The following is a 23682-nucleotide window of genomic DNA, read 5'->3' on the forward strand; positions in this document are numbered from 1 at the left end:
AGGGTGGATATATGCATATGTACAACAGATTCACTTTGCTGTACACCTGAAACTAACACAACATTGTACATCAACTATACTCCAATAAAAATTAAAAAAAAAAAAGAGATGATTACTTACTGTTCAACATGTAAGCATTTACCTAATCCCTCTGTTTTCAGAAAGGGGTCCTACCTGTTTTATCTTACCTCCTAATCCTCTCCAACCTGTTTTGCCTTCTCCAGGTAATAAACCTCCAGGCTTCTCTAAGGGGTGGGCAGCTACCTGACTGTGTGGAGTTTGTTCTTTTCTTTTTTATTGAAGTATAATTTACTTACCATATTATGCTCTCAGGTGTACAACATAGTGATTCGATATTTTTTGTATATTACAAAGCAATCACCATGATAAGTCTAGTTACTGTTACAATACAAAGTTATTACAATGTTACTATATTCCCCAAGCTGTACATTATATTCCTGTGATTTATTTATTTTACAACTTGAAGTTTGTACCTCTTAATCTCCCTCACCTATTTCACTCATCCCCCCGCACCACTCCCCTCTGGCAATCACTAGTTTGTTCTCTGTATCTGTGACTCTGCTTCTGTTTGGTTATGGTAATCTGTTTTGTTTTTTAGATTCCTCATATAAGTGATATCATACAGTATTTGTCTTTTTCTGTCTGACTTATTGTTTCACTTAGCACAATACTCTGCAGGTCTATCCATGTTGTCCCAAATGTCAAGATTTCATTCTTTTTTTTTTAATAGCTGAGTTTTATTCTATTCTCTCTATATGCTACATGTTCTTTATCCATTCATCTGTTGATGGCCACTTAGATTGCTTCCATATGTTGGCTATTGTAAATAATGTTTCAGTGAACATAAGAGTGCATATATCTTTTCAAATTAGTGTTTTTGTTTCCTTCAGAAGAATACCCAGAAGTAGGATTGCTGGATCATATGGTAGTTCTATTTTTAATTTTTTGAGGAACCTCCATACTGTTTTCCACAGTGTCTGTACCAATTTACATTCCCATTAACAGCACAAGGGTTCCCTTTTCTCCACATCCTTGCCAGCACTTGTTATTTGTTGTCTTTTTGATAATAGCCATTCTGACAGGTGTGAGGTGATATCTCATTGTGGTTATGATTTATATTTTCCTGATGAGTATTGATGTTGAGCATCTTTTCCTGTGCGTGTTGGCTGTCTGTAATGTGTTCTTTAGAAAAATGTCTATTCAGGTGCTCTGCCCGTTTTTGTTTGTTTGTTTGTTTTTGGTTTTGTTTTAATTGGGTTGTTTGTTTTGTTGATGTTGAGTTGTATAAGTTCTTTGCATATTTTGGATATTAACCCCTTATCAGATACATGCTTTGGAAACTCTTCTGCCATTCAATAGGTGGTTTTTTCATTTTGTTGATAGTCTCCTTTGCTGTGTGCTGTTCAGTTTAATGTAGTCCCATTTGTTTATTTTTGCCTTTGTTTCCTTTGCCTAGGGAGACATATCCAAAAAACCATTACTAAGACCAATGACTAAGAGCTTACAGCCTATGTTTTCCTCTAGGAGTTTTATGGTTTCAGGTCTTATATTTAAGTTCTTTTTAAAATTTTTTAAAAATTAATTAATTAATTATTTTTGCCACACTGCGTGGCTTGTGTGATTTTAGTTTCCCGACCAGGGACTGAACCTGGGCCCTTGGCAGTGAGAGCATGGAGTCCTAACCACTGGACAGCTAGGGAATTCCCTTAAGTCTTTAATCCATTTTGAGTTTTTTTTTGTATGGTGTGAGAGAGTAGTCCAGTTTGATTCTTTTGTATGTATCTGTCCAGTTTCCCCAACACCATTTATTGAAGAGGTTCTTATTTTCTCATTGTATATTCTTGACTCCTTTGTTGTAGGGCAAGTTATTAATTTCCCATATAAGTGTGGATTCATTTCTGGGCTCTCTGTTGTGTTCCATTGATCTATGTGTCTGTATTTGTTCTGGTACCATACTGTTTTGATCACTGTAGCTTTGTAGTGTAGTTTGAAATCAGGGAGCGTGATTCCTACAGCTTTGTTCTTCTTTCTCAAGATTGTTTTGGCTATTTGGAGTCCAGGGGGCCCCGGCTCCGTTGCTGGCCTCCTGGTGGGTGGGTAAGCCCCTGGAGATAATAGGGTCCCCAACCTTACCTGTTACATAAGTAAGCAAGTTTTGCGACCCATTTTGTGTCACTGAAATGGGCTGCCAATCTTTTGGACACCAGGAACTGGTTTCGTGGAAGACAGTTTTTCCACGGACCAGGGGTGGGTGGTGGTTTCGGGATGATTTGAGCACATTACATTTATTGTGCACTTTATTTCTATTATTTTTACATTGTAATATATAATGAAATAATTATACAACTCACCATAATGCAGAATTAGTGGGAGCCCTGAGCTTGTTTTCCTGCAACTAGATGGTCCCATCTGGGGGTGATGGGAGACAGTGACTCCCAAAGTGTGTTGCTTATGTCCAGTCTACTCTGTAATCCGTTTTGGTTGCTGTCACTGCAGAAAACCCTGCTTCACAGAGATAGGATGTTGGAAATGGAAGCAGGCTTTTCAGTGCTTTTGTGGTAATCTCAGGATATTCTGCCTTAACTTTAACCCAGAACGTATGGAGATTTGAAGGTGTCTCAAACATACTTTTAAGGTCACCATCATTTGTGATCTCAAGCAGTTGATGCTCTTCTAGCATAGACAAAGTCGATTCACCTGGCTTATTCACAAATGGGTTGTGGATCCATTCCTTCCCAGTTCGGGGGTATTTTGTGGTTGGGAAGTAATGCTCAAACTCTTTTGAAAGCTGAGATAGGTGATCATGCACCAGCTGGGAGAAAGAAGGCCTTGGCTGAGTCTCTTTCAAAATCTCTGCTAATGTTTGAAACATGTCAAGAATCCCAACGTTCACTTGTTGCCCCCATAAATGCAGTTTGGCTTTGAATGCAGCCACTTTATCTGCCGACTTGAACACAGTTGTCGTTCTCCCCTGAAGTGACAGATTGAGTTCGTTAAGCAGGTTGAATATGTCATACAAGTAAGCAAGTTTTGCGACCCATTCTGTGTCACTGAAATGTGCTGCCAGTGGTGACTGTTTTTCTAAAAGAAATCTCTGGAGTGGCTCTCATAACTCAAAATCTCTGGCCAGTGATCTACCTTTAGAAAGCCATCTCACTTCTGTGTATAAGAGAAGATGTGTGTGCTCTGCATCCATCTCCTCACAGAGCTGCACAAACAGATGTGAGTTAAGGGCATGTACTTTAATGTACACGCAGTCAAACCTCTCTGCTAATGATAATCTGTATTTGCAGCTGCTCCCCAGCGCTAGCATCACTGCCTCAGCTCCACCTCAGATCATCAGGCATTAGATTCTCATAAGGAGCACCCAACCTAGATCCCTTGAACGCGCATTTCACAGTAGGGTTTGCATCCCTCGCATGCGCAGTTCACCGCAGGGTTCGTGCTCCTATGAGAATCTAATGCCACCGATGATCTGTCAGGAGGCAGAGCTCAGGTGGTAATGCAAGCAATGGGGAGCGGCTGTAAATACAGATGAAGCTTTGCTTGCTCGCCCGCTGCTCACCTCCTGGCTGCGTGGCCCCGTTCCTAACAGGCCATGGACTGTTGCGGGTCTGTGGCCCAGGGGTTGGGGACCCCTGGGCTGGAGGGAGGACTCCAGAATGGTGCTTGCATCAGTGTCCTTGTGGTAGGACAAGCTCCCCCAAATGGCTACCAGCAGCATCTGTGTCCACAGGAGGTGTATCAGTTGCTTTCTGCCTCTTTGGGAGGTTCTCCAAAGTCAGCAAATGGATCTGAACCAGGCTCCTTTGAAATTCCTGCCTCTCAGCCGAGTCTTGGAGTATGTGAGATTTTGTGTGTGCCCTTTAAGAGCAGAGTCTTTGTTTCCTACAGCCCTCTGGCTCTCCTATGCAAGCTCCACTGGCCTTCAAAGCCAGATGTTCTGGGAACTCGTTTTCCTGGTGCAGGACCCCAGGCTGGTGAGCCCAATCTGAGGCTAGGATCCCTAACTCCTTGGGGAGAACTTCTGCAATTATGATTATCCTCTCATTTGTGGGTTACCTACCTGAGGGTATGGGTCTTGGCTATATTGCATCTTTGCCCCCCCCTATCCATCTCATTATGGTTCCTTTTTCATATCTTTAGTTGTGAAAAATCTTTTCTGCTGGTCTTTAGTTTGTTCTCATAGATAGTTGCTCTGTAAATAGTTGTGATTTTGGTTTGCCCATGGGAGGAGGTGAGCTCAGGGTCTTCCTACTTTGCCATCTTGGCCACCCTTGATTATCTTTTCATATGCTATTTGCCATCTGTATATCTTCTTTGATGAAGTGTCTGTTCAGATCTTTTGATCATTTTTAAGTTGGGTTGTTTGTTTTCTTATTGTTGAGTTTTAAAAGTGCTTTTGTATATTCTGGATACAAGTTCTTCATCAGATATGTGTTTTGCAGACACATTCTCCCAATCTGTGGCTTATTTTTTAATTGTCTTAAACTGCCTTCATTTTTACTACATTTTTCTTCAACATATGACATGGCTGTGGAGAAATTGGTATCCTTACACACTGTTGGTGGGAATATAAAATGGTGCAGCCACTTTGGAAAGCACTCTGGCAGTTCCTCAAATGCTGAAACAGAGTTATTACCTTATGACCCAGAAATTTTACTTCTAGATATATACCCTAGATATACACCCAAGAGAAACAGAAACACGTGTCTGTATGAAAATGTATTCAGGACTTCCCTGGAGGTCCAGTGGTTAAGACTCTGTGCTCCCAATGAAGGGGGCACGGATTTGATCCCTGGTCAGGGAAGATCCTGTATGCTGCATGGCACGGTCAAAAAAAAGTGTTCATAAATATTCATAGCAGCATTATTCACAACAGCCAAAAGATGGAAATGACCATCAGTGAACAAATGGATAAGCAAAACTGTGGTATATCCTTTCAAGGAATATTATTTGACCATAAAAAGGAATGAAGTACTGGTACATGCTACAACTTGGATGAATCTTGAAAATGTGCTAAGAAGCCAGTTTCAAAATCCTAATTATTGTATGAATACATTCATATAAACTTTTAGAAAGGGAAATCTATATATTATACAATGGAATGTTATTCAGTGTTTAAAAAGAAGAAAATCCTGCCGTTTGTGACATGGATGAACCTTGAGGATACTATGCTAATTGAAAGAAACTGGACACGGAAAGACAAATACTGCATGATCTCACTTATATGTGCATTCTAAAATAGTCAAACGCACAGAGGCAGAGAGTGGAATGGTGGTTACCTGCGGTTAGGGGTAGAGGGAAATGAGGAGATGCTGGTCAAGGGGTACAAAATTTCAGTTATGCAAGATGAATAGGTTTTGGATATCTAATGTATAACAATGTGAATATAGTTAACAATACTGTTTTGTGTACTTGACATTTGCTAAGAAGGTAGATCTTAAGAGTTATCACTGAAAGAAAGAAAGAGAGAAAGAAAAATATTGGTAACTATGTGAGGTAATGGGTATGTTAACTGAATTGTGGTCATTATTTCACAATGTATACATATATCAAATCATCACGTTGTACACCTTAAATATGTACAATTTTAAATTGTCAATTATACCTCAGTAAAGCTGGGGAAAAAAGAATAAATGGATTCAAAGTGAAAAGTTCCATGGAGGGATATATCATATTGATACAAAGACAAATTATCAAGATTAATTAAAGTTGAGAGTATGTATGAGCAACAACATAGCTTTAAAAAAAACACAGCTTGGGCTTCCCTGGTGGCGCAGTGGTTGAGAATCTGCCTGCCAATGCAGGGGACACGGGTTCGAGCCCTGGTCTGGGAAGATCCCACATGCCACGGAGCAACTAGGCCCGTGAGCCACAATTACTGAGCCTGCGCATCTGGAGCCTGTGCTCTGCAACAAGAGAGGCCGCGATAATGAGAGGCCCGCGCACCGTGATGAAGAGTGGCCCCCACTTGCCGCAACTAGAGAAAGCCCTCGCACAGAAACGAAGACCCAACACAGCCATAAATAAAATAAATAAATTAAAAAAAAAAAAAAAAAGAATCCACCTGCCAGTGCAGGGGACCTGGGTTCGAGCCCTGGTCTGGGAAGATCCCACATGCCGCGGAGCAACTAAGCCCATGCGTCACAACTACTGAGCCTGCACTCTAGAGCCTGCAAGCCACAACTACTGAGCCCGCATGCCACAACTACGGAAGTCCGCGTGCCTAGAGCCTGTGCTCTGCAACAAGAGAAGCCACCACAATGAGAAGCCCATGCACTGCAACGAAGAGTAGCCCCCACTCGCCGCAACTAGAGAAAGCCCACATGCAGCAACAAAAGCCCAACTCAGCCTAAAATAAATAAATTTATAAAAACAAAACAAAACAAAAAACCACACAGCTTTATTGAAATATAACTCACATACTATGCATTTCACACAAACTGTACAACACAGTGGTTTTTAGTATATCCACAGATGTGTGCAACCATCACCACAGTCGACTTTAGAACACTTTCATCACCTCAAAAAGAAACCTCATACTCTTTAGTTATTATCTCTCCCTCCACCACTCCTCCCCCAGCTGTGAACAACCAGTAATCTACTTTCCATCACTACAAATTCTCTTCCTCTTCACAGGGCTTTCTGGTGTTGATTGTTGAGGGCTACAGTTGTCCATTTGTTTAGGGAGAGTAAGAAACTTGGATCAAAAGTCTTATTGGGGCTATATTTAAGTGTGGGATGTCTATTAGACATTCAAGGGGAGATGTCAGATCTGCTGTTGAGTATGTCTCTTCATAGACTTAATGGGCTGGATTTGAGGATATCTAAAGTTCCTGTCAACCATATTAAAAACATCCAACAAGTTGCTGAATGATTTAATAAATTAGAGTGTATACATACAATGCTATGACATGAATTGGCACGCAAGGATAATTTTTAAATTGAAAAAAGTAGATAATAAAAGTGCGTATGGTTTGCTTCCATTTCCAAGAAGACAACGTATTATAATAATATACATTTTGTTGCGGGCTTGGAAGCAGATAGACTAAAATATAAGCAGTGGTTATATCAGGTGCTGAGATTTGGTGTGGTTTTATTCTTTGTAATTCGTTATTGTTTAAAATGTCTCCAGGACTTCCCTGGTGGCACACAGGTTAAGAATCCGCCGGCTAATGCAGGGGACACAGGTTCAAGCCCTGGTCCGGGAAGATCCCACATGCCGCAGAGCAACTAAGCCCGTGCGCCACAACTACTGAGCCTGCGCTCTAGAGCCCGCGAGCCACAACTACTGAGCCCGCATGCCACAACTACTGAAGCCTGTGCACCTAGAGCCCGTGCTCCACAACGAGAGAAGCCACTGGAGTGAGAAGCCTGCGCACCACAACAAAGAGTAGCCCCGGCTCACTGCAACTAGAGAAAGCCCACGTGCAGCAACGAAGACCCAACGCAGCCAAAAATAAATAAATAAATAAATTTAAATAGATAAATAAAATGTCTGAAATAATCATGTGTTACCTGTGTAATCAAGGTAACTTAAATAAGGTTTCTTAAATAAGGTAAGTCCATAAAGGTCTTTCCCAGCAGGTCAGTCTGCGGCTGGGTCATCTGTCAGGTGAAGGATGTCAAGGTGATCAGGGTGATGAGGGACAGATGCAGAGGCGGAAAGCCAAAGAGGCCCCGCCCAAGAGCCGAGTCGTGGGGGGCGGGGGGCGGTCCAAAGGGCACCGCCCCTGCGCGTCATGTGCTGTCCGCCAGCCAATGGCCGCCTCTGAGCCCACCTAGGGGACGGGGCGGGGCGCCCAGTTGGCGTCACCAGGACAACGGGCGTTGCCGGCGCCGTGTGACTCTGAGCTGTGGGCGCGCTTGTGGCTCTTCGGCCATGGTGAGTTTGGGGCCCTCGCAGCCCGGCCGCCTGGCTCTTCCCCGCCCGGGTTGGGTCGCAGGGCGGCCGCCTTCTGGGCTGGGGCGGTCGGCGCCGGGGTCGCAGAGAGGCCGGGCCGCGGCCTGTGGGGCTGCCGGGCAGGGCAGGACTGGGCGGACCCGCGGGAGGGGGACCCCTTGGAGAGCCGGAGCGCCCGCCCGCTGCCCAGGGCCGCGTTCTCACCTTTGAGTGCCTGGCTGGGACCCCCAACCGGCCGGTCGCCGGACAGCGTGACGCTGTTTGGCCCCGGCGAGCCTAGGAAGCCACTCAGAGAGGGTGTGGTTAGAAAAAAATAAAAAAGGATATGTATGAATATCATATGCCATATATATTCATATCAACGGTATATTGCAGTCTACGTTCTTCTTGTCTTGTTTCTATGCAGTTATGTTAGTAATACACAAATAGGTATTTCTTTGAAATTCATCATTCTGACAGGTTTTTTAGCATGTGGAAATTTAAATTTGTAATTTTGGAGATTCCTCCCTCCTTTTTAAAAATGGGGACATTAAGCTGGAGTTTTTTCGTGCGTGCAGCACCCTCACTCAGGGATTCAATTCATAATTAGTGCGTGGTAAACGTCTTAAATCATTACCTTTATTCAATAAACTTGAGAGTGAATGGACATTCCCACCTGGTCCCCATTAAGCACGTTTTTTTAAAACCTAACCTGAAGACTCAGCTCAGGTATTGGCTTGAATAGGCAGGATTCAGGGAATTGCCAACCAGATGTGTGAATTCTCCAGAAGCCTCCAAAGGGTGTGAAAGGAGAGAGGGGCTGGATTCTCTGCTTGGGGACACACCTTTGGTATAGAATATTTGAGAGGGAGCGGGGGTGGGGAGTAAGAAAATGCCTAGTTTGAGAAACAGTTTCTGTAACTGTTCGTAATTTCGTGTAGATTTGCTCCTTATCTGCAGGGGTTAGTGGAAGAGCTAATAAGCTGAGGATGCAGGGTTCTCCCCAAGTGGCAGTCAGCCTTCTGGAGAGAGAAACTGCTCATTGGAATCCTGGCTAGCTCTGTCTTTTCTTAATAATTAAGGTAGTAAGGGAATGTGGATGATCTGTATCTCATTGACTCTGGAAAAACAGCTGCCAGGTGTGTGGCCTGTTGATAGCAGGAAAAAAAATCACCTACAAATTAACAGCAGTGCCTTCTTTACTTCGTGTATGTTTCTTTCAAATTCTGAATTGCTTTAAGTGAAAATTAATGGAGCCAGCAAGAGTTTCAGGAAATGAATATTACGAAAATCTAAGTGTTTTAAATGTTGCAGTGCCTTGCTTTTACATGTTATCTGTGTGAAAAGCCCTTATGACTACAGGAAGGAGAAAAAGAATATTCAGGAGTTACATATTCACAGCTTTCTCTCTGAAGTCTCATATTCCTCCTGTTGTCCATTTTCCTTTTCTTCTCCTTTGTCTACCCCTTCCATCCTGACCCACAGTCCACCTTGATTCACTATTGTAAATATTAGAGTTTTATTTACTCTAAAATAAAAGCATTTTATTGTACTTATGTACTAGTGGTTGCTTTGCTAAACTTAGAAATGCTTTGCTTTTTGTATATCTTTAAGCATTAAGAATTTAATTCATGGAAGGGATTTAATTGGGTGGTAAGGTGATGCCTGGGCTCCAGGGGAAAAGGGGAATGGTTGGTATAGCAGCGGGGATGAGAAGGCTGCTTCTGTAACCCCAAACTGTATTCGAGATCATAACATAACCCTTCATTAAGTGCTTGAATCTAAACATACAGCTTTAGCATTTGATATTTATGACTTTGCACATGAATTTTGGAACTCAGCTTAGCTATTTCTCAATGAAAATTTCTTCAGTTAAGCCACTTGTTTCTATTGCCTCTAAATAATAATGAGAGCTGATATTTACTGTGTACATTTTATGTGTGAGACATTTTTATAAGCACCTTATGTGTCTTAATTAACCATCACAACCACCTTATGAGGAGAATACCTTTTCCCCATTTTAGAGATGAGGAAATTGAGGCACAGAGAGGTAAGTAACTTGCCCCAGTCACCCAGCCAGATTTCAAAACCAGGCATCTTGTCTCAGAACCTGCTTATGGGACTTCCCTGGTGGCGCAGTGGTTAAGAATCCACCTGCTAGTGAAGGGGACACGAGTTCGAGCCCTGGTCTGGGAAGATCCCACATGCTGTGGAGCAACTAAGCCCGTGTGCCACAGCTACTGAGCCTGCGCTCTAGAGCCCGCGAGCCACAACTACTGAGCCCGCGTGCCACAACTACTGAAGCCCGTGTGCCTAGAGCCCGTGCTCCACAACCAGAGAAGCCACTGCAATGAGAAGCCCACGCACCACAACGAAGAGTAGCCACCGCTTGACACAACTAGAGAAAGCCTGTGCGCGGCAACAAAGACCCAATGCAGCCATAAATAAGTAAATTAATTAATTAAAAAAAACACAACCTGCTTATGGTTTTGGATTATAATGTATAGTGTATCATTATATGTTCCTCAATATGTATGCTATTTATATGTTAGGAAATTAGTTTTCTCTCTTACTTGGATTTTAATGTTTTGAGCACTTATGTATACAAACACTTACTTGTATTTTGTTGTTCTTTGCGCTGGACTGGATGCTGTAGAACAGAGTAGGCACTCCTAACCTTCTCTCCTCTCCTCTTTCACACAGATGAGATGAAGAGGCATCAGTGAAGACAGATATTGGATTAGGGTTCATACTCATGGCTGTAATAGCATTTAAAGTTTCTCCTGTCATTTCAGTTTGTGTTCAGGAATTGGCACCTGCTTTTGTGAATCACGAAGAGCAGCTTTTTTTTTTTTTTTTTTTTAATTTTATTGAAGTACAGTTGATTTGCAATGTGGTGCCAATCTCTGCTGTACAGCAAAGTGACTCAGTTATACACATACAGACATTCTTTTTTTAAAATATTTTCTATTATGATTTATCCCAGGAGATTGGATATAGTTCCCTGTGCTATACAGTAGAACCTTGTTGTTTATCCATTCTATATATAATAGTTTGCATCTGCTAACCCCAAACTCCCACTCCATCCCTCCTCTAACCCCCTCCCCCTTGGCAGCTACAAGTCTGTTCTCTATGTCTGTGAGTCTGTTTCTGTTTCATAGGTAGGTTCACTTGTGTCATATTGTAGATTCCACATACAAATGATATCATATGGTATTTGTCTTTCTCTTTCTGACTTACTTCACTTAGCATGATAATCTCTGGTTGTATCCATGTTGCTGCAAATGGCATTATTTCATTCTTTTTTATGGCTGAGTAGTATTCCATTGTATATATGTACCACATCTTCTTTATACATTCATCCGTCAGTGGACATTTAGGTTGTTTCCATGTCTTGGCTATTGTGAGTAGCGCTGCTATGAACATAGGGGTGCGTGTATCTTTTTGAATTATAGTTTTCTCTGGGTATATGCCCAGGAGTGGGATTGCTGGATCATATGGTAATTCGATTTTTAGTTTTCTGAGGACCCTCCATACTATTTTCCACAATGGCTGCACCAACTTACATTCCCACCGACAGTGTAAGAGGGTTCCCTTTTCTCCACAACCTCTCTAGCACGTGTTATTTGTAGACTTTTTAATGATGGCCATTCTGACCGGTGTGAGGTGGTACCTCACTGTAGTTTTGATTTGCATTTCTCTAATGATTAGTGATGTTGAGCATCTTTTCATGTGCCTGCTAGCCATCTGTATGTCTTCTTTGGAGAAATGTCTATTAAGGCAGCAGTCCCCAACCTTTTTGGCACCAGGGACCGGTTTCATGGAAGACAATTTTTCCACTGGGGTGGAGGGGGAGGTGCTGGGATATGATGGTTCAGGCGGTAATGTGAGTGATGGGGAGCGGCATATGAAGCTTTGCTCACTTGCCTGCTGCTCACCTTATGCTGTGTGGCCCTGTTCCTAACAGGCCACGGACCAGTAGTGGTCTGCGGCCCAGGGGTTGGGGACCCCTGTATTAAGGTTTTCTGCCCATTTTTCTTTTTTTAAAAAAGATTTTTTTGATGTGGACCATTTTTAAAAGTCTTTATTGAATTTGTTACAGTATTGCTTCTGTTTTATGTTTTGGTTTTTTGCCCACGAGGCATGTGGGAATCTTAGCTCCCTGACCAGGGATCAAATCTGCATCCCCTGCATTGGAAGGTGAAGTCTCAACCACTGGACTGCCAGGGAAGTCCCCTTCTGCCCATTTTTCGATTGGGTTGTTTGTTTTTTTGTTGTTGAGTTGTATGAGCTGTTTGTATATTTTGGAGATTAAGCCCTTGTTGGTCTCATCATTTGCGAATATTTTCTCCCATTCCGTAGGTTGTCTTTTCTTTCTTTTTTTTTTTTTTTCCCTATGGTTTCCTTTGCTGTGTAAAAGCTTGTAAGTTTGATTAGGTCCCATTTGTTTATTTTTGTTTTTATTTCTATTGCCTTGGGAGACTGATCTAAGAAAACATTGGTATGACTTATAAGACCAGCTTTTAATGTAAAGCCATTTAGAATTGGGGGATGAAACTATTTTTAAAAGTAAAATTTTATTTTCTGAGATTTTTCCTAATAAAAAATTTCACATTTATTTTAGTTGTATATGCTAAAACTGTTACAAAAAGACATCAAATAACTATTTAAACTTTAATTCATATGGATTAAAATATACGTTGGGATACCTCTTGTCATCAGGTTTTTGTTATTGCTTACCACTTTAGCTCGTAAGGCAGATTTATTTTTTGTAAATAATAAAATAACGTATCATACAGTTTTCCCATTTTAATTCATTTTATTTGGATTTTCTCCCTATTTTGGCCTTTCCTTTCTGTATTTGCCTGTGGTTAGGACTTCTCAGAGGTGTTGAGAAGCACAATAAAATATATTTTATTTTACAGGCAGTTTTGGTCTCTTTGCCATCACATGGTATAGTTAAGAGGGATTATATAATGAGATCTGTGTTAATAGATATGACAAGACATTTCTCTATGTATTAATTTTTCTATTCTTGTCAAAATTGGTCTCGCTTTTTTGGCTGCACTGGGGTGGGGGACACGTAATTTTTAGTAATTGTAACAATAACTCGCTTTCATGGAACCGTTACACTGTGCCCAGTTTTAGGCTAATCGCTTCACGTTTATCTCATTTAACCCTTCTAACATCGCTATGAGATTGACATCATTGTACCCACTTAACAGGCCTAGTTGATTAGGCAGTTTGCCCAAGGTCACATAGTTGGTGAGTGGCAGAGCCAGGATTTGAACTCAACTAGTCTGTCTCCAAAGTCTGGCATCTTGACCATAGCACCATGGCTTCTTCCCAAACTAAAGATTGTGCCCAGTGCCTGGCATGAACATACTACACCAAGAATAAGAGTCTTGGTGTCTTGTCAGCTGAGCCAGCAAGCTCTTTTTCTTTTATGACAGACTCTCTATTAAGATGTTGTGTAATGACATCCTGAAGGATTTACTTGGCTTTTTTTTTTTTTTTATAACAGTGCAGACCACCAAAGCTCAGATATGGGCAGCCATGGGTTGGGCTACACTTTTATTTCTGCCTTCCCTGCCTCATTTTGTGTCTCACCTCTACCCTGTGTAGTGTCCACCTCAGCCACTGCCACTTCCAGCACTGGGGTGGTTGGAGCAGAGGGGTCTAGGGAAGCAGAACAGGGCAGTCATTGGGAAAGTTTTTGTGGGGTCACACTCATGGTTCAAACCCAGCTTTTCCAGTTCTCAATACTGCCCGTGTAATTGTGTCTTTCTATTAAATTTTCTGTCTCATGGTTTTCTGTCCATCAAATATTTGTGTGTCCCACTATGTTCCAGTCACTGTTTTAGGCAGTGGGTATCCAGTAGTGAATGAAACAGGGAAGCCTCTGCCCTCATGGAGTTTATGTTCTAGCAGTGGGAAGACAGATAATAAACATACAGATAAGGTGGTGAAGAGTGCTTTGGAGAAAAAGCTGAGTAAGAGAAAGGAAGTTTTGCAGGATGGGTGAGAAGTGGGAGGACTTGCTTTTTATGTAGGTGGAAGGGAAGACCTCTCTGATAAGGTGACATCTGAGCAGAGGATATATCATGGGAATGCCTAGAGAAAGACCATTTCAGGAAAGGACACAAGTGTAAAGGTCCTGGGGCACTGTCTGGTGTGTTGGAGAAACAGCAAGGAAAACAGTGAGGCTGGAGTGGAGTAAGACAGGAGCATGGCAAGAGGGAAGACCAAGGTAGTCAGTGAGACCAGATCGCCTAGGACTTATAAGCCATTTAAAGGAGTTTGCCTTTCCCTTTGAGGGAAGGAAATGATTGGTAAAGTTTAAGAAGAATGACAGAATATGACTTATATTTTATAAAAGGACCATTCCATCTGCTATGTGGAAATTACATGTGGGGTAGGAGGGAGGGGAGAAAGGACAAGAGCAGAGGAGACCAGAGAGGACATTATTGGTGCAGTCATCCATAGAATTGGCTGTGGAATAGAAAAGAAAAGGAAGTCAAGGATGGTTCAGTGATTTGAGCCTGAGCAATAGGAACAGGTTGTCATTTGCTGAGATGAAGACTATGGGAGGAGTAAATTTAGCGTAGGGATGAAGAAAGGAGTTGGTTTTGGACTTGATAAATTTGTGACCCTTATTAGACATCTAAAATTGAAAGGCACCTGAAGACACACAATTATGTTTTCAGAAACAGTGGGATATTTTAAAAACACAAACTTAATTGAATCTTGAAATAATTAGATTTGGAAGAGACTTTTGAGTTTCTCTAGTACAATCCTTTCATTTTACAAATTAGAAATACTGAGAGGTTAAATGCCTTCCCCAGAGTCAAATAGCCTTTACTACCTGTTGTGCAGTACAAAGAACCCTAGACTTGGAGTCAGGAGATACAAGTTTATACTGTAGTTTATCTGAGTTTTTTTTTTTTTTTTTTTTTTTGGTGGTTTGTTTGTTTTTAGTGCTAAACCTTGGGCAAGTCATTTATCTGCTCCAAGTCTGTTTTTCTTCTATCAGAATGGGTAATAAAGACTTCCACTTTTCTGTTAGGACTTGGAAAGTTGCAAAAATTAGACATTGCTGTTTCTACCCTAACAATGGGAAAAGATAGAGAAGCTAGAAAATCACAGTTCTTTAAAAACCCTCTAGAGAGCTGAGGAAACAAAGAAATCTAAATGAATTAAAATCCTGGATGTAATGTGCCCTTCCCAGAAAAAAGGAGACACACAGGTAACTTTCATCCGTGGTGGGGACAGCAGGAGGACGAACACTGCTATAGACAGCTTGGAGAAATCAGCCGAACTTTTACTGCATGGGGGCTGGAGTGACATTTGGAGCCCTGAGGGGCCCCAGCCGCAGAGCTAGGCTGCACCTACCTCTCTTTCGCATGGGCCTTCACTGAGTACATGGATGTAGACGTGTGCTGGAGGCTGGGGCCAAGGGAAGAGAGCCGAGAACATCCTTGAGGTGGGCGGAGCCCGCTGAAGGCTTGGGGCAGGGCAGGAGAGTCAGCAGAAGCCTCTCTGAGGCACTAGGGGCTTTCACCAAGTGTCAGGCAGGGCCACAACGGATGGGGCCCGCGGGAGAGCTGAGAAATGTCCCTCTATGGCTCTCCAGGTTTTCAATCAGGACAAGCCAAAAGGCTTTCAGACGGTGGAGTTAGAGTAACAGGGCAGAGAGAGAGCTTCTTAAGGAAGGGACAGTAGAGGGTGCCTCTGCAGAGCAAAGTACTCCCCAGCTGGCAGCCAGAATGTAAAACAGAGAGTGCTCTCACGTATCAGAAAGCTAGCAGCCTGGCTCTGCAGCTCAAAGAGATCTGTGAAGTTTTACTAGTGCTCAGATCCCAACTTCTCCTGAAGGTGAGGTTCTGATGTCACCCTAAAAAAATTTTAAAACATTCTTGAACTGAATCTGACTAATGCTACAACAAATCTGAAACCCAGGTCAACTAGAGATTAAAAGGATTCAATACCCGCCCCGCTCCCCAGCAACCTAATTGAAGGAGGAACTGCCCTATATGGAGGTAAATTACTTTAAAAAAATTCAGGTGTAATTGACATATAACATATTAGTTTAAGCTGTACAACAGAATGATTTGATATTTGTATGTATTGCACAATGATCACCACAATAAGTCTAGTTAACATCTGTCACCATACATAGTTAGAGAATTTTTTTTCTTGTGAGGAGAATTTTTAAGATTTACTCTTCTAGCACTTTCAAATATGCCATACAGTATTAATAACTATAGTTACCATGCTGTATATTACATCCCCATGACTTATTCATGTTATAACTGGAAGTTTGTACCTTTTGACCCCCTACACCCATTTTGCCCACCCTCCCATTCCCCACCTCTGGAACCATAAATCTGTATATATATGAGCTCATTTTTGATGAGCTCATGACATATAAGATCATTTGTCTTTCAAAGTATTTGTCTTTCATTGTGTGACTTATCTCACTTAGCATAATGCCCTCAAAGTCCATCCATGTTGTTGCAAGTGTGAAAATTTTCCTTCTTTTTTATGGTTGAATAATATTCCATTGTATATATCTACCATATTTTCTTTATCCATTCATTTATCGATAGACATTTCAGTTGTTTCCGTATCTTGGCTATTGTACATAATGCTTCAGTGAACATAGGCATGCCTATATCTTTTGAAACAATGTTTTTGTTTTCTTCAGAAAAATACCCTGAAGTGGAATTCCTGGATCGTATGGTAGTTCTATTTTTTAATTTGTTGAGGAACCTCCATACTGTTTTCCACAGTGGCTGCATCAATTTACATTCCTACCAACAGTGCATAAGGGTTCCCTTTTTTCCACATTCTCACCAACACTTGTTATTTGTTGTCTTTTTGGTAATAGCCATTCTGACAGGTGTGAGGTGGTATCTCATTGTGGTTTTGATTTGTATTTCCCTGATGATTAGTGATGTTGAGCACCTATTCATGTACTTGTTGGCCATCTGTATGTCTTTGGAAAGATATCTACTTAGATCCTTTCCCCATCTTTTAATTGGATTTCTTGTTGGATAGGAACTTCTTATCAAATATATGATTTGCAAAATCATTCAGTAGGTTATATTTTCATTTTGTTGATGGTTTGCTTTGCTGAGCAGAAGCTTTTTAGTTTGATGTAGTCCAACTTGTTTATTTTTGCTTTTGTTGCCTTTTCTTTTGGTGTCAAGTCCAAAAAATCATCTCCATAACTTATGTCAAGGAGCTTACAGCCTGTTTTTTTCTAGGAGTGTTACGTTTTCAGATCTTACATTGAAAGCCTGTCATCCATTCTAAGTTAATTTTTGTGTATGGTATAAGACAGGGATCCAGTTTCATTCTCTTGCATGTGGCTGTCCAGTTTTCCCAGCACCATTTATTGAAGAGACTGTCTTTTCTCCATTGTATATTCTTTCTTCCTTTGTCATAAGTTAATTAACTATAAGTGTGTGGGTTTATTTCTGGGCTGTCTATTCTGTTCCATTGATCTGTGTGTCTGTTTTCCTACTAGTACCATACTTTTTGATTACTGTAGCTTTGTAGTATAGTCTGAAGTCAGGGAGCATGATTCCTCCAGCTCTGTTCTTCTTTCCCAAGATGGTTTTAGTTATTCGAGGTCTTTTGTGTTTCCATACAAATTTTGAGATTATTTGTTCTAGTTCTATGAAAAGTGCCCTGGGTATATTTTGATAGGGATTGCATTGAATCTGTAGATTGCCTTGGGTAGTATGGTCACTTTAACAATATTAATTTTTCCAATACAAGAATACAAGGTATATCTTTTCATCTGTTTGTGTCATCTTCAGTTTCTTCACCTTATAGTTTTATAGTCTTTTAATGTCTTACAGTTTTCCGAATACAGGTCTTTTACCTCCTTAGGTAGGTTTATTTGTAGTTATTTTATTCTTTTTGATGAGATGGTAAATGGGATTGTTTCCTTATCTTTTTTTTTTTTTTTAAGATTTAATTTGGAATTCCCTGGTGGCACAGTGGTTGAGAATCTGCCTGCCAATGCAGGGGACACGGGTTCGAGCCCTGGTCTGGGAAGATCCCACATGCCGCGGAGCAACTAGGCCCGTGAGCCACAACTACTGAGCCTGCGCGTCTGGAGCCTGTGCTCCGCAACAAGAGAGGCCACGATGGTGAGAGGCCCGCGCACCACGATGAGTGGCCCCCGCTTGCCGCAGCTAGAGAAAGCCCTCGCACAGAAACGAAGACCCAACACAGCCATAAATAAATAAATAAATAAATAAATAAATAAATAAATAAATAAATAAATAATTTTTAAAAAAAGATTTAATTTTATTTATTTTTGGCTGCATTGGGTGTTTGTTGCGTGTGGGCTTTCTCTAGTTGTGGCGAGCGGGGGCTACTCTTTGTTGCGGTGCGTGGGTTTCTTGTTGCAGTGGCTTCTCTTGTTGCAGAGCACAGGCTCTAGGCACACGGACTTCAGTAGTTGCAGCATGCAGGCTCAGTAGTTGTGGCACGCAGGCTCTAGAGCACAGGCTCAGTAGTTGTGGTGCATGGGCTTAGTTGCTCCGCGGCATGTGGGATCTTCTGGGACCAGGGATTGAACCCGTGTCCCGTGCACTGACAGGTGGATTCCTATCCACTGCCCCACCAAGGAAGTCCCTGTTTCCGTATCTTATAGTTCGTTGTCAATGCATAGAAATGCAACAGATTTCTGTATATCAATTTTGTATCCTGCAACTTTACCAGATTCATTAATAAGCTGTGGTAGTTTCTGGTGGCATCTTTAGGATTTTCTACACTTAGTATCATGCAAACAGTGACAGTTTTACTTCTTCCTTTCCAAATTTGGATTTATTTCTTTTTCTTGTCTGATTGCTGTGGCTAGGACTTCCAGTACTCTGTTGAATAAAAGAGGTGAGAGTGGGCATGTAATTAACCCACCTAAATGCTTTCAGCTTCTCACCATTGAGTATGATGTTAGCTGTGGGTTTGTCATATATGGCCTTTAGTATGTTGATGTATGTTTCCTCTAGGCCCACTTTCTAGAGAGTTTTTATCATAAATCGATGTTGAATATTGTCAAAAGCTTTTTCTGCATCTGTTGAAATAATCATATGGTTTTTATTCTTCAGTCTGTTAACGTGGTGTATCACATTGATTTTGCAAATACTGAAAAATTCTTGCATCGCTGGGATAAATCCCACTTGATTATGGTGTATGATTCTTTTAATGTTTTGTGGGAATCAGTTTGCTAATATTGTGTTGAGGATTTTTGCATCTTGTTTATCAGTGATATTGGCCTGTAATTTTCTTTTTTTGTGATATCCTTGGTTTTGGTATCATGGTGATGCTGGCCTCACAGAATGAATTTAGAAGTGTTCCTTCCTCTGCAGTTTCTTTTGTTTTTGGGAGGGAGAATAGTTTGAGAAGGATAGGTGTTAACTCTTCTTTGAATGTTTAGTAGAATTCACCTGTGAAGCCACCTGATCCTGGACTTTTCTTTGTTGGGAGTTTTTAAATTAGTGATTCAATTTCATTACTGGTAATTGGTCTGTTCTTATTTTCTATTTCTTCCTGGTTCAATCTTGGGGGATTGTACATTTCTAAGAATTTGTCCATTTCTTCTAAGCTGTCCATTTTATTGGCATATCGTTGTTTGATCACTGTTGTCTTATGATCCTTTGTATTTCTGTGGTGTCACTTGTAACTTCTTTTTCATCTCTGATTTTATTGGGTTTTCTTGATAAATTTGGCTAAAGGTTTATTGATTTTGTTTATCTTTGCAAAGAACCAACTTTTAGTTTCATTGATCTTTTCTATTTTTTTAGTCTCTATTTCATTTATTTCTGCTCTGATCTTTATGATTTCTTTCCTTCTACTAACTTTGGGTTTTGTTTGTTCTTTCTCTAGTTCCTTTAGGTGTAAGTTTAGGTTGTAAGTTTAGGTTGTTTGAGATTTTTCTTGTTTCCTGAGGTAAACTTGTATTGCTGTAAACTTCCCTCTTAGAACTGTTTTTTCTGCATCCCATTGGTTTTGGATCATCGTGTTTTCATTTTCATTTGTCTCTAGGTATTTTTGATTTCCTCTTTGATTTCTTTAATGATCCATTGGTGGTTTAGTAGCATATTGTTTAGTCTCCATGTGTTTGTGTTTTTTGCATTTTTTCCCCTTGTAGTTGATTTCTAGTCTCATAGCGTTGTGGTTGGAAAAGATACTTGATATTATTTCAGTTTTCTTAAATTTACTGAGACTTGTTTTGAAGCCTAACATGTGATCTATCCTGGAGAATGTTCCATGTGCACTTGAAAAGAATGTGTATTCTGCTGCTTCTGGATGGAATGCTCTTTATGTATCAGTTAAGTCCATCTCGTCTAATGTGTCATTTCAGGCCAGTGTTTCCTTATTGATTTTCTGTCTAGATGATCTGTTCATTGATGTAAGTGGGGTGTTAAATTCCTCTACTGTTATGTTACTGTTGATTTCTCCTTTTATGCCCGTTAATATTTGCCTTATATATTGAGGTGCTCCTGTGTTGGGTGCATATATATTTACAATTGTTCTGTCTTCTTCTTGGATTGATCCCTTGATCATTATGTAGTGTGCTTCTTTGTAACAGCCTTTATTTTAAAGTATGTTTTGTCTGATAAAAGTATTGCTATTCTGGCTTTTTTTTGATTTCCATTTGCATGGAATACCTTTTCCATCCCCTCACTTTCAGTCTTTTGTGTCTTTAGATCTGAAGTGAGTCTCTTGCAGGCAGCATATATATGGGTCTTGTTTTTGTATCCATTGAGCCACGCTATGTCTTTTGATTGGAACATATAGTCTGTTTACAGTTAAGGTAATTATTGATATGTATGTTCTTGTTGCCATTTTGTTAATTGTTTTGGGTTTGTTTTGTTTTGTCTTCTTTTGTTCTTCTCTTGTGAGTTGACTATTTTTAGTGTTATATTTGGATTCCTTTTTCTTTTTTTGTGTGTATATCTATTTTTGATTTTTGGTTTGTGGTTACCATGAGATTTTTATATAGCAATCTATATATATGTGATTAAGTTGCTAATCTCTTACTTTCAAATGCATTTTAACAACCTTGTCTTTGTACTCTTCTCCCCTCACGATTACTGTTTTTATATCATATCTTTTATCTAATTGTTTCGTGTATCCCTTAACTGCTTAAGTGATTTTGATATAGGTGATTTTACTACCTTTGTCTTTTAACCTTCCTACTCACTTTATGCGTGGATGATTCCCTACCTTTAGTGTGTGTTTGCCTTTACTGATGAGCTTTTTCATTTCATAATTTTCATGTTTCTCGTCGTGGCCTTTTCTTTTTTCACCTGGAGAAGTTCCTTTAATACTTGTTGTAAAGCTGATTTGATGGTGCTGAACTCTTTTAGCTTTTGCTTGTTTGTAAAGCTTTTGATCTTTCTGTCAAATCTGAATGAGAGGCTTGCTGGGTAGAGTATTTCTTGGTTGTAGGTTGCAGGTTCTTCCCTTTCATCATTTAAAATATATCATGCCACTCCCTTCTGGCCTGCAGGGTTTCTGCTGAAAAATCAGCTGATAGGCTTATGGGAGTTCCCTTGGATGTTATTTGTTGCTTTTACCTTGCTGCTTTTAAGATTCTCTCGTTATCTTTAATTTTTTGTCATTTTAATTACATGTGTCTTGGTGTGTTACTCTTTGGGTTAATCCTGTATGGAACTCTCTGCCCTTCCTGGACTTGGATGACTGTTTCCTTTTCCAGGTTAGGGAAGTTTTCACCTGTTATTTCTTCAAATATGTTCTCAGCTCCTTTTTATCTCTCTTCTCCTTCTGGGACCCCTATACTGTGAATATTTGTACACTTGATATTGTCCCAAAGGGCTCTTAAACTGTCCTCATTTCTGTTTATTCTTTTTCCTTTTTTCTGTTTAGTGGCAGTGATTTCTACTACTCCATCTCTCAGCTTGCTGATCCATTTTTCTGTATCATTTAGTCTACTGTAGATTCCTTCTAGTATATTTTTCATTTCAGTTATTGTGTTCTTCATCTTTCTCTTTTTTTTTTTTATGTTTTCTCTTTGTTAAAAACTTTTAACTTCTTACTCTGTGCATCCATTCTTGTCCTGAGTTCTTTGATCATCTTTATGATCATTACCCTGGACTCTTTCTTGGGTAGATTGCGTGTCTCCACTTCACTAAGTTCTTATTCTAGGGTTTTATCTTGTTCCTTCATTTAGAACATGTTTTCCTGTCACCTCATTTTGCCTAAGTTGCTGTTTGTATTTTTATTTATCTGGTGGGTTAATTACATTTCCTGACCTTGGAGAAGTATTCTTCTGTAGGAGATGTGCTATGCATCCTAGCAGTGCACTCCCCTATCATGGCCAAGCTATATGTTCTAGCAGTTCCCCCTATGAGGGCTGCATGCTTCCTTCTGTTGTGGCAGGCTGACTGTGTGGACAGTCTGGTAGGCTTGGTTGGCCCCTACTCCGGTTGGTTGCCAGGCCATGCTTTGGCCGTGCTTTGGGAAGCTGTTGGCTACTGGTTGGTGGAGCCTAGTCACGAGGCAGCTGACTGCAGTACCCCAGGGGGCCCTGGGGCTAGTCCTGGCTCACTGGTGGGTGGAATCAGGGTCCAGAAAACTTTGGGGCTGTTGCCCACCTACTGATGGGTGAAGCCAGGTCTTGGGATTAATGCCGGACTACCAGCAGTCACAGTTGGGTCCTGGAGTCTGGCTGTAGTGCCCAGGGATCACAGAGCTGGTGTCAGATAACTGGTGTGTGTGGGGGGTGGAGTGTTTCCTGACACAGTTGAGTATGGGGTCCAGGGTGTTGGGAAGCTTGTTTTGGCCTGCTAGTGGGAAGGGTTGAGGCCCAGCTGGTCCCAGGGTAGGGTCTGGCCTGCTGTGGGCAGGCTGGGTCTGCAGGCTGTGGGATTGTGGCTTTCTTACGTCTGGTGTCTGCCCCCTGGTGGGTGAGACTCGTCCAATGGCTAGAGCAGCTTTCTTGGAGGGCAGAGTTGGTGCCTGCACATTGGTGGGTGGAGCTGGGTCCTAGCCCTCCAGTGGGCAGGGCCATGTTCAGAGGCAGCTGTGGGCTCAGGAAGTTTTAGGCAGCCTGTCTGCTGATAGGTGGGGTTGTGTCCCCATCCAATTAGTTGCTTTGCCTGAGGCATCCCAGCACTGGTGCCTACAGGCCATTGGATGGGCCAGGTCTTGGTGCTAATGAGCTAGAGGGAGGGTTCCACAGTGGTGCCTGGCAGCACCATTGTCCATGCAGTAGAAGGAGCTCCCAAGAATGGCTGCTGCCAGTGTCTGTGTCCCCAGGGTGAGCCACAGCTCCCCCCCGCCTCCCTCCAAGGAAACTCTCCTACACCAGTAGGTAGGTCTGGCCCAGGCTCCTATCAAATTACTGCTTTTGCCCTGGGTTCTAGAACATGTCAGATTTTGTGTGCACCTTTTAAGAGCCAGGTCTCTGTTTCCCCCAGTCCTTTGAGCCTCCCGAAGTTAAGCCCTGCTGACCTTCAAAGCCAAATGCTCTGGGGGCTTGTCTTCTTGGTGCTTGACTCCTGGGCTGCAGAGCCTGATGTGGGGCCTAGAACTCTCACTCCTGTGGGAGAACCTCTGCAATATAATGATTCTCCAGTTTGTGGGTTGCCCACCCCGTGGTATGGGACATGATTATATTGAGAGTCTGCCTCTCCTGCCCATCTTGTTGTGGTTCCTCCTTTAATTGTAGAAGATCTTTTTCTGGTAGATTCTGGTCTTTTTCATTGATGGTTGTTCTGCAAATAGTTGTG

The 23682-nt window shown here is 41.4% G+C and overlaps 1 protein-coding gene across 1 annotated transcript in view; it reads left to right on the top strand.

Annotated features, from left to right (window-relative positions):
• Nucleotides 1-23682, top strand: part of FBXL2 (F-box and leucine rich repeat protein 2) — a 114512-nt gene that overhangs the window by 18816 nt on the left and 72014 nt on the right. Inside the window, 2 exon segments of the mRNA XM_082411866.1 lie at nucleotides 7160-7730; nucleotides 7732-7909. Coding sequence (XP_082267992.1) covers nucleotides 7678-7730; nucleotides 7732-7909 — 231 coding nt within the window. The 5' untranslated portion in view covers nucleotides 7160-7677.

Source organism: Balaenoptera physalus (genome assembly GCF_965194825.1).
Source record: "Balaenoptera physalus genome assembly, chromosome: 11".
Taxonomy (NCBI): Eukaryota; Metazoa; Chordata; class Mammalia; order Artiodactyla; family Balaenopteridae; genus Balaenoptera; species Balaenoptera physalus.